The 11,790-nt window shown below is 46.9% G+C and overlaps 1 protein-coding gene across 1 annotated transcript in view; it reads right to left on the minus strand.

Annotated features, from left to right (window-relative positions):
• The window catches only part of LOC146587242 (hydroperoxide isomerase ALOXE3-like), an 18,765-nt gene extending 8,358 nt beyond the window's left edge, over nt 1–10,407 (minus strand). Inside the window, exons 1-5 of the mRNA XM_085319910.1 lie at nt 10,248–10,407; nt 8,282–8,477; nt 8,017–8,098; nt 7,317–7,439; nt 3,958–4,061 (exon numbers count right to left, since the gene is read on the minus strand). Of these exons, the coding sequence (XP_085176036.1) occupies nt 3,958–4,061; nt 7,317–7,439; nt 8,017–8,098; nt 8,282–8,477; nt 10,248–10,385 (643 nt within the window). The 5' untranslated portion in view covers nt 10,386–10,407. The remainder of the gene's footprint in view (nt 1–3,957; nt 4,062–7,316; nt 7,440–8,016; nt 8,099–8,281; nt 8,478–10,247) is intronic.
• Nucleotides 10,408–11,790: the final 1,383 nt, after the last annotated feature.

The raw sequence follows: 11,790 nt of genomic DNA on the forward strand, positions 1-11,790 counted from the left end.
GAGGAGTCAGTAACCTTTGGTAAGCATCTGCTTTGATGGCCTGTTCTGAGTGCCATGCTGCTGCCAAAAGGAGTCTCTCCAGTCATGACAGGCTTGCCTGGTTTCCCAGTTGTTACTCTCCTCAGTCCTCAAGAAACTCTTGAGCAGGAGGAGATCACAGAGCCATTCAGGGTGAAAGGGACCCCGGGAGGTCTCTTACCCAATTTCCTCCTGAGGACAGTCAGCACTGAGATTAATCAGGTTGCTCAAGGCCTTGTCCAGTCATGTCCTAAACACCTTTCGGGATGAACTATACAGACTATTTGAGAAACCTGTTCTCATGGAGAACTTTTTTCACTTAGGTCATTTCAGAACCTCCTCTGTTCCATTATTTGACCACTATATCTCACTCTCCTGCCTCCTGTAAAAAACCTGGGTCCTGTCTAGATAAATTCCTCATTCATACTGGAATGCTGCTATTGGATCCCACCAATAGTATTCTATTGGGCTACACTAGCCCAATTCCCTCGGCTTTTCCCTGCAAGCAAAGTGCTCCAGGCCCCTGATCATGTTCTTTGTTCTCCATTGGACTTTATTTGGTTTACTGATGTCATTCTTGTACTGGAAGACTCAAAACTGAGTGCAGTATTCCAGATGCAGTCTATCAAATGACAAGTAAAGGGGGAAAATAATTTCCCTTGATATACTGGCTATTCTCGTCTTGCTGCAGTCCAGTATGTTTGCTTTCTTTGATGCCAGAGCACACTGCTGACTCTGTTTAGGCTGCTGTCCTCCAAGACCCCCTAGGAACTTTTCAACAGAACTGCTCCCCATCCTGTATTGTTGCAAGGAGCTAATTCTTCACAGGTACAGGACTTGGCATATGTCCTTGTTGAATTTCATGAGATTCCTGTTGACCCTTTCCTCTGTCTTATCTAGGTTCCTGCATCCTCTCAGTTAATACTTTGCTATATGGCTGTGTGGCTAGAGTCACAGTAAGGGCTTTTATCATCACAGGACCCTGAGGAACAAGAACTGTTAGGGAGAGATGGGATCCACTTGATGAAGTTGGGCAAGAGTATCTTTGTCAACAGGTTTGCTAACTTATTAAGTATTTAAGCTAGATTTTTGGGATTGGAGACCAAAGGCTGCAAAGAAATGAGGTGGGGAGAAAACATATGTAGGACAGTGCAACAGGGAAGCTTCTACACTCTTCCTGAGAAAACAGCACAGCTGGTGGCCAGTCTGAATTGCCTGTGCACGAGCATATGGAACATAGAAAACAAAGAGGAGGAAATGGAAGCCTATGTGCAGTCATAAGGCTATGATGTCATTAGGTTTACAGAGTTGTGGTAGAATAGTTTGCATGACTGGAATACTGTAATGGATGGATATAGTCTCTTTAGGAGGCTAGGAAGGTGAGAAGGGATGATTGCACTTTGTGCAAAGACATGGCTCAAATGCAAAGAGTTTTACTTTGGAACAGATGACTGAGAAATTTCGGGTTAGGATAAATGGAGAAGTCGACAAAAGGGATCTTGTGGTTGGCATCTGCTACAGAACACCTAATCAGGAAGAGCAAGAAGACGAAGTCTTTTTCTGAGAACTAGGGAAGAGCAAGTGTGGGGAGAGAGAACCCTCGTGATCATAGGCCCTGTTTCTTATGAGGAAGACTTTGGCTGCCTGCCATCTACTGTAAGAGGAACATGATGGGGAGAAAATATTCCAGGAAATAAGCTGTTAGCTGTGTGCCCTTGTGGTGATGCCAACCAACTGCATCCTAGCCTGCACTGGTAAAAGCATGGCCAGCAGGTTGAGGGAAGCAATACTACTGTATATTTTCCCCTTGTATTGTAGATACATAAAAGATAGTGATAAAATGTAGGAAATCCAGCAGAGACCACCAAAATGGGTAGGAAGATGAAGGACATGACATTCAAGGAGAGGTTAGAAGACTAGGTTTGTTCAGCCTGGACACATTAACAGAAGGGATGATCTACTCATCATCTGCAACTATCTTATGGTTGGCTATCTAATGGTATAGTGAGGATGGAGCCAGACTCTTCAGAGGTGCACAGCAAAAGAACAGGAGGCAACGGACACAAGTTACCGTAAAGAAAATTCCAATTATATATGAGGAAAAAGATATTATGGGCCTGGTCAAATCCTAGAATGCATTTCTCAGAGAACTGAGAGGATTTTCGTCCTTGGAGAAACCCAGAACTCACATGGTCAAAGTTCTAAGCAAAAGCTCTCTGTTGAGACCTTTTAAGTTGACCCTGCTCTGAGCAGGGGACTGGATCAAAACAGTTACAAAAACTTTGTAATTCCTTCCAGTGAAATTTTTTCTGTGTTTCTACAGTTCTCCTGGGCAAGATCTGGAGGGCTAGAACTATCAGTCAAGGGACTCTTGCTGCAGTTATATGACCTGTCTGGGATGCTGTGTAAAGCAGAGATCTTGCTCCTTCCTTCAAAATGCACATGCGCACACACACTGCTCCTGCAATGACAAATTAACTCTTCATTTCTTTTGCAATATGATACTGTGTCATATTATGGCTGATCTGAATTGAATGGTTAAATGCAGAAGGAAGAAGGGAGTGAGAAACAGATCCCAAGGCTCTGCCTTCTCAGTGGAACATCCTTCTTCTAAGGCTATGAAGTCAGCATCTTTGTTCCCTGCCTCTCTCTCCCTTGTCTCAAGAGAGGACAAGATACAGCAGAGATAATTCTTAGGATAGTGCTGATCCATGTACAAGCATGGATAGACCTTGGAAAGCATTGCAAAATGTATGCTATTAACATCAAGTAGGAATCACACAGAGAACCTCCAAGCAAAGCATACGCCTCCTCTATCCTCAGGACAACAGGAAGGCAGTGCTAGACAAACAAATAATCTCTTCCAAAAGTCCATGAAAGCGCACCAGGGAAAGATAAGGAGCAGAGGGGTTGGGGGAGGAACAACTGAGACACTGTCAGATAGGAGATATAGGACAATTCATTCATGGGCAGTGAGATCAGTGAGATCCACTGTGAGGCTGAGGATCTGCTACCTGCTTCCCATTTGGGATCAGGAGCAGGCATTAGAAATATTGTGAGACACCTGTGCATACTAGGCTGAATGCAAATACAGACTGGGAACAAATTCATAGAAAAGTGTGGGTCTGAGAAGAAAGCATGATATGGCCCAGAACATGGTCCAGAGGATATTTGTGCGAGAGCCAGTACAGTCTTTAGAGGTATGGGAAAGGAGATCTACTTCCTGCTGTTCAGTCATACTGAGACCAAAAACACAGGGCTCTTTCTGTGTAAACAGTGTTATAGCATGGAAGCATTCCAAAATTTTTCTAGCAAGGGCAATTCTAGCACCACCTGGCCACAATCCTATCCCCAGATCTCCTTACAGTCTCCTTGCACTGCTGGATCCTGTCCTCAGCATCTCCTGCTGCTAATAACATTAATTTTGAAAGCAGAGCATTCAGAAACAATAAAAAACTCACCTTTAACTCATCTGTCAAGTGATGGACATAACCTGAGAAGCTACTTAGAGTATCTATACATAATATAAGGGATGGCATGTGTAGGGAACATTATTGTGCTTGATGATACCTATTAAACTGTGGTGAGTGCCCCAGAGAAGCACTAAGAGGTTTTGTCAGATAGTTGATGATTCTGATAAACATTTGTGTGTGAAGTGATAAGGCTGGAGTTTTATAGTGGAGGAGCAATATGAAGATGTGCCATGAGACCAGAGCACAGTAGCTATTGCTAGTGGATGTGATTAAGGTATGTATGGACTAGGGGATGTTATTCCTACTGGGTCATAATGCACTGAATGTGGGGAGGATGCTATTCTGCTACTGGTCATGTTACGCTGAGTGATAGAAGGGAAGTTCTGCTGCGCGTGGTAGTCCTCTCAAAGGGTCACTAAGGCTGTGGATCTCAGGGCTCTTTGGAATCAGAACAAAGTTGACATACCAGTATTTCGCCCCTTTATCTTGGAGAATAACTTTTCCATATCATGCAGGCTCTTCCAGGAGGAGTGTTTTTTCAGAAATCCCATAAAAGTCATTCTGAGTATTCTGTGAAAAGAGTTGGACAGAGTGAATGCCATAGCTGGTCAGAGACTCTCATCACCTTTTCATTATGACTTCCTTTGCTTTCTCTATCTCCTGGTAACCCCCGTAGACACTCATGTCCCTACTTCTGGATTTCTTCTTTCTCCTTCTCACACCATAGTCACATGATGCCCTTGATGCTGGAGCACAAAGCAGCATCTCCATAGTCTCAGCATAAGCAAGGCCTCTCTGACTGAGAGGAGACCCCTGGTAGGTCTCAATGGGAACAGAGTGGGGAAGGAGGAGATTGTAGAAAAATCCAACAAAATGCAGCAGAGCTACGATCCTGATGATGTGTGCAGATTTAAATTTTCTGGGAGACTCAGATGATGGGCATGTTTGCATGTATAAATGGAGTCCTGAAATTTTTTGCCAAATGCTGTGGTGTACAGAGGGATTGACAGTGGCTAGTAGCTGTGGAAAAGGAGAAGTTTATAGGGAATCTTCCAACATCTTTGGAGAGACAAGGCTAGGAGATAGGCCTGTCTGCTGGAAAATTTGACATCCACCCTCTTAGGAGAACTAGGGCTACCTTGATCGTCTCTGCTGAGGGATGTGAAACACTTGCCAGATTTCCTGTAGACTCAGTGGAAGGGCAGGAGAGACAACTGTGGGGATTCTCTTCGGGCTTAAGTACAGGACTCTGCACCTAGAGGGAGTTTTCAGGGTCACCCAGGAGGATTCTCCCTGTTTCAGGCATTTGCAGCTTGTCCACATAAGTGTGTACCTTTCTCCTTGCCTCTCACACTCTTAGAAGTATAGGCTAGAATGGACTTCTCTTTCATGGATGCATATGGCACTTATAGCCTTGGCTGTGGAGGAAGGATCCTGCTGGAGCTTGCCCTAACCAACAAAGAGGGACTGGTTGGAGATGTGCAGGTTGGGGGCAGCCTTGGCTGCAGTGACCATGAGATGGTGGAGTTCAGGATCCTGTGGGGAGGAAGCAGGGCAGTAAGTAGGATCACAGCTCTGGAATTCAGGAGAGCAGACTTCAGCCTCTTCAGAGACCTACTTGGAGGAATCTCATGGGTTAAGGCCATGGAAGGAAGGGAGGGAAGGTCCAGGAAAAGCTGGCTAGTATTCAAGGATCACTTCCTCCAAGCTCAAGAGCGGTGCATCTCAAGGTGAAAGAAGTGCAGCAAAGGGGGCAGGAGACCTGCATGGATGAGCAAGATGCTCCTGGAAAAACTCAAAAAGAAGAAGAAGGTACCTAGACTGTGGAAGAGCGTACAGGCTACTTAGGAGAATTATACGAATGTTGTCAGAGTATACAAAGATGTGACAAGGAAGGCTAAGGCCCAGTTGGAATTGAGTATGGCAAGGGACAACAAGGACAATAGGAAGGGCTTCTTCAAATACATCAGTAGCAAGAGGAAGACTAGGGAAAATGTGGGCTCACTACTGAGTGGGGCGGGGGCATTGGTGACAAAGGATACAGAGAAGGCAGAATTATTGAATGCCTTCTTTGCTTCAGTCTTCACAGCTAAGGGCAGCCATCAAGAATCCCAGAGGCTGGACGTGAGGGAGAAAGTCTGGAGAAAAGACTTTCCTTTGGTTGAGGAGGACAGAATTAGAGACCTTCTGGGCAAGCTTGACATCCACAAATCCATGGGCCCAGATGGGATGCACCCACGGGTAGTGAGGGAGCTAATGTTGTTGCCAGGCCRCTCTCCATCATCTTTGAAAGGTCATGGAGAACTGGAGAGATGCCCGAGGACTGGAAGAAAGCCAATGTCACTCCAGTCTTCCAAAAGGGCAAGAAGGAGGACCCAGGCAACTATAGGCTGGTCAGCCTCACCTCCACCCCTGCAAAGATGATGGAACAGCTCATTCTGGATGTAATCTCCAGACATATGGAGGAAAGGAAGGTTATATCAGGTGTAGTCAGCATGGATTCACCAAGCCAAAATCATGCTTAACCAATCTGATCAGCTTCTATGATGGCATGACTGGCTGGCAGATGAGGGGAGAGCAGTGGATGTTGTGTACCTTGACTTCAGCAAGGCTTTTGACACTGTCTCCCATAACATCCTCCTAGTTAAGCTCAGGAAGTGTGGATTACATGAGTGGACAGTGAGGTGGATTGAGAACTGGATGAAGAACAGAGCTCAGGGGATTGTGCTCAGTGGCATGGAGTCCAGTTGGAGGCCTGTGGCTAGTGGAGTTCCCCASGGCTCAGTACTGGGTCCCATCCTGTTGAACTTATTCTCCAATGACCTGGATGAGGGGACAGAGTGCCTCTTAAACAAGTTTGCCACTGATACTATGCTGGGAGGAGTGGCTGATACTCCTGTGGGCTGTGCTGCCCTTCAGAGAGACCCGGACATGCTGGAGAGCTGCGCAGAGAGGAACCTCGTGAGGTTCAACAAGGGCAAGTGCAGGGTCCTGCACCTAGAGAAAAATAGCCCTCAGCCCCAGAACAAGCTCGGGGCTGGCCTTCTGGAGAGCAGCTCTGCAGAGAAGGACCTGGGAGTGCTGTTGGATGACAAGCTGACTGTGAGCCAGCAATGTGCCCCTGTGGCCAGGAAGGCCAACGGTCTCCTGGGGTGCATTAGGAAGAGTGTTGCCAGCAGGTCGAGGGAGGTGATTCTGCCCCTCTACGCAGCCCTGGGGAGGCCTCACCTCAAGTACTGTGTCCAGTTCTGGGCTCCCAGGACAAGAGAGACACGGAGTTACTGGAGAGAGTCCAGCATAGGGCTACGAAGATGATCAGAGGACTGGAGAACCTGCCCTAGGAGGAATGACCGCGAGAGCTGGGCCTCTTTAGCCTGGGTAAGAGAAGACCGAGGGGGGATCTTACCAATGTGTATAAGTGCCTGAAGGGAGGGTGTCAAGGGGACGGGGCCAAACTCTTTTCAGTTGTCCCATGTGACAGGATTAGAGGGAATGGGCAGAAATTGAAGCACAGGACGTTCCGCCTGAACGTGAGGGGGATTTTCTTCCCTGTGAGAGTGACAGAGCCCTGGAACAGGTTGCCCAGAGAAGTTGTGGAGTCTCCTTCTCTGGAGAKATTCAAKGCCTGCCTGGATGCAACCCTATCTAACATGCTCTAGTTGACCGTGCTTGAGCAGAGGGGATGGACTAGATGATCTCCAGAGGTCCCGTCCAATCTTACTGATGCTATGGTTCTATGATTCTTTCCCAGCTGCCCAAAACTGGGGGAAACTATACCAACTGTCCAGAATATTACATCATTCAAATATATTTTTTAAAACTTACTGAAATTTTTGGATACCATGGAATTCTTTGGTCCGTATATAGGAGAACTTGGTATCTGAGGACAGGTCCTCAACTGAATCCTCATCCAAACACAGGGGCCAGCCCTCAGCAAAGGTCTTCCACCTGTACGTTGAGGCAGGGACATTAACATCTGAAGAAAATAGGGGCACACATCACACTTCCCAAGAACTTTGTCCAGTTCTTGGATTCACAATACCCATGGTGTAAAGAGATGGCAATCAGATAGGTACTCAAGAGTACAATTTTGGATAAATTGTATAAACAGTGGATTTTGTGCTGCAATGATTTTGACACTTGAAAGTTATGCAATATAAAGGCAAAGATCACACCAAAGTCAGTGTTCAACATGCAGCATTACTTTCAGCCATCCAACCAAGAAGAACAGAAATTTGATGTGATTTAGGACAATTTTTCAAGAAAATATAGTTATGGTAAGGACCACCTTCACAGCTCTTATTTCTTCAGTGGCTGAGTCCTTCAGATGCTGTTCTCCCATAAGTGCTCACCAAAACTGCTCCTATCTCTTCCTCAACAACTTGTACACTAGAAAGGTTGAAGAAAGCTTGAAGGCAGGAGGTGAGAAGTTCTTCTTAACTATGGGGTGATGGTAGAAAAGTGGGAAATGCCCCATACTGCAGAGACAGCACTGAGACCCCATTCCGCATGAGGCTGAACTCACCGGAACACCGCCTGTCTCTCCTCCAGTTCATTTCGTCGATGTTGTTTAAGGATGTCATATTCTTCATCACTGAGAGTTTTACCTAGCAAAGAGGAAAGAAGGATTGAAGTCAGACCTCTTGCCATGAGGAAGGATGCCCTGGATTATCTGGGCCTCTTTCCCAAGAAAGAGTTTGAACATAGCTGCACAGAGAAGGCAGGTTTCTAGCTGCCTCCTTGTTTTTTCAAAAGTGAGGACTGGGGAAAGGTTCTCCAAAGGCTTCTACCTGTCCCTTCCCGGAGTTGCAGTGGGATCTCATTCTCCACCCATTGGTAGCAGGGGAAGTGGTAGATCTTTCCCTGGGGTGAGGTCACACAGACATCATTGCAAAACCAGGCATCTTCAAAAAGGATTCGCTCCTTATACAAGCGAATTAGCAGGATAGGACCCAGGTCATGCTCACAGTGAATCTTGGACTTCATCTAGGGAAAATGACAAAAGGATACTTCAGAGCAGCCATAGAGAGAAGGTCATGGAGGGCCTGACTCCTCTAGGAACTGCAGGACAGCAAGAGATTGCTGATGGTTGTGCCTACACATGTTCTGCAGATCCTCTGCCTCATCCATCAACACATTAGAATCATAGCATCAGTAAGGTTGGAAGGGACCTCTGAGATCATCTAGTCCAACCACTCTGCTCAAGCACGGGCAGGTGCTCCAGTCCTCTGATTATCTTCGTAGCCCTATGCTGGACTCTCTCCAGTAACTCCGTGTCTCTCTTGTCCTGGGAGCCCAGAACTGGACACAGTACTTGAGGTGAGGCCTCCCCAGGGCTGCGTAGAGGGGCAGAATCACCTCCCTCGACCTGCTGGCAACACTCTTCCTAATGCACCCCAGGAGACCGTTGGCCTTCCTGGCCACAGGGGCACATTGCTGGCTCACAGTCAGCTTGTCATCCAACAGCACTCCCAGGTCCTTCTCTGCAGAGCTGCAGCTGCTCTCCAGAAGGCCAGCCCCGAGCTTGTTCTGGGGCTGAGGGCTATTTTTCTCTAGGTGCAGGACCCTGCACTTGCCCTTGTTGAACCTCACGAGGTTCCTCTCTGCGCAGCTCTCCAGCATGTCCGGGTCTCTCTGAAGGGCAGCACAGCCCACAGGAGTATCAGCCACTCCTCCCAGCATAGTATCAGTGGCAAACTTGTTTAAGAGGCACTCTGTCCCCTCATCCAGGTCATTGGAGAATAAGTTCAACAGGATGGGACCCAGTACTGAGCCSTGGGGAACTCCACTAGCCACAGGCCTCCAACTGGACTCCATGCCACTGAGCACAATCCCCTGAGCTCTGTTCTTCATCCAGTTCTCAATCCACCTCACTGTCCACTCATGTAATCCACACTTCCTGAGCTTAACTAGGAGGATGTTATGGGAGACAGTGTCAAAAGCCTTGCTGAAGTCAAGGTACACAACATCCACTGCTCTCCCCTCATCTGCCAGCCAGTCATGCCATCATAGAAGCTGATCAGATTGGTTAAGCATGATTTTGGCTTGGTGAATCCATGCTGACTACACCTGATATAACCTTCCTTTCCTCCATATGTCTGGAGATTACATCCAGAATGAGCTGTTCCATCATCTTTGCAGGGGTGGAGGTGAGGCTGACCAGCCTATAGTTGCCTGGGTCCTCCTTCTTGCCCTTTTGGAAGACTGGAGTGACATTGGCTTTCTTCCAGTCCTCGGGCATCTCTCCAGTTCTCCATGACCTTTCAAAGATGATGGAGAGYGGCCTGGCAACAACATTAGCTCCCTCACTACCCGTGGGTGCATCCCATCTGGGCCCATGGATTTGTGGATGTCAAGCTTGCCCAGAAGGTCTCTAATTCTGTCCTCCTCAACCAAAGGAAAGTCTTTTCTCCAGACTTTCTCCCTCACGTCCAGCCTCTGGGATTCTTGATGGCTGCCCTTAGCTGTGAAGACTGAAGCAAAGAAGGCATTCAATAATTCTGCCTTCTCTGTATCCTYTGTCACCAATGCCCCTGCCCCATTAGTCCCAACTCCACATCATGCCTCCCCAGAGGTTTTCAAACATGATGGGTGGAGGAGAGCTGAAGGAGTTGAGGGCTGGACTCCAAACTCTCCTGTCCACTTAGGCTGCAAAGGGGTAGTGCTTCTCCAGGCACTCCGTTCTTTCCCTCTCTTGCAACCCCTTTACTCCATCCATCCATCCCTGGACTCTACACAAAGACCCCATGAACTCACACAATTGGTCAGGAGTTTATGGCTGAGTTTCGTCTTGGCGCTCTCCCCTTCAGTTCCCACCAGAGTGATGCTGATGGAATTTGTTGTCCTTGCCTGAAAAACATCACCTGTGGCCACCTGGACCTTGTATGTAGCCATGGGGTGTTGCTGAAGGCTCTCAGTGTGGATGGACAGCTGTGTTTGTGTATCACTCTCTCAGGCAGGGCTCACTGTGCTGAGGAGATCAGAAATGTTTATTTGATGCTGCCCTTCCCTCACTCTCTCTTCCCATCCAGCTACTGCAGGGCTGACAGAGCTGCCTGGGTCATAAGTAGAGCTGTGATCTGAGTGTCTTTGTCCTCCCCCATATCTTTTCTGGTCCACACTCACTTTGTACCTTAGTAAATAACTGTGAATTGATTCACCCTTACAGTCTGAAGGGGTATTCTATTGTAACTGTGGAAAAGAAGTCTATAGAGAATCTTCTCACTGGGCTGGATAGAGGAATCCACTCACTGGACAACCAGCCAATAGCTGTATACTAATTTTGCATTGCCTGAATTCAGCCCTTTTTAGTGGGGAAGTGAAAGGTGGTGCCTGAGCAAGCAAAAGACAAGCCAATGTATATGCTGAAAATGAAAATCTCCCCCTTTCAGAGATGCCTACTGCATGATGAAGCTGTACAAAAACTGGAAGGAATACCCACTAGGAAGCACCTCTGATCAGCTGGAGCAAGTTGATTAGGCAGCAGAAGCCTCACAGTTATAGGCCTTGATACTCAGGGGAACCTGAAACACCCCAATATCTACCGGGAATGTAATGTGGCTGTGGGCAATCTATCCCCTTTTGATATGTTCTATTTTTTGATAGAAGTGATCAATGAGCACACTAGGGGACATTCTCTGCTAGATCCATTACACCTGAATAAGAAGAACTAGGATGGGAAGCAAGGGCTGAGGGCAGTATTGCCTGTGGTAAAGATGGGATGGTGGAGTAAAAAAAAAAGAGAGAGAGAGAGAAGTGACCAAGACAAACTGTAGAATCACAAGTATGAAATTCAGGAGAGCAGACTTTTGCTTGTTCAGGGATCTCTTGGAAGAATTCCATGGGAGATTGCCAAAAAGGTCCAGGGGAATGGTTGATTTTCAATAACTTCCTCAACCACAAGAACTGTCTATTTGAACATGCAGAAATCTGATCAGGCTTAGCAGAAGCGCTGTATGGATAAACAGGGAACTCCAGTGGAACTGAAATTGTGAAAGGGAGTGCATAAAAAGTGAAAGAAATGATGAGTTACCTTGGGAAAATACTGAGACATTGCCCAAGAGTGAAAGTATAACCTCAGGCAAGTCAAAATTCTGTTGGAAGCAGAGAACCACTGGGATGCTCAGGTGTAGGACTAGCCTGTAGATACATTAAATAAAGGAAAAGAAGTAAATGATGTCATTCCTTAAAGTAAGGTTTTCTCAGGCAGTCTCTAAGTGTTCCCCTCTTCAGGCTTATCTGTGCTTGGACTAATCTCCTTCAGAGTGGTGTTCTTATCTAGGTGTCTCTCAAGGTGATC

The sequence above is a fragment of the Rhea americana genome, unplaced genomic scaffold (genome assembly GCF_003343005.1).
Source record: "Rhea americana isolate MKP2758 unplaced genomic scaffold, rheAme1 scaffold_601, whole genome shotgun sequence".
In the NCBI taxonomy this organism is placed as follows: domain Eukaryota; kingdom Metazoa; phylum Chordata; class Aves; order Rheiformes; family Rheidae; genus Rhea; species Rhea americana.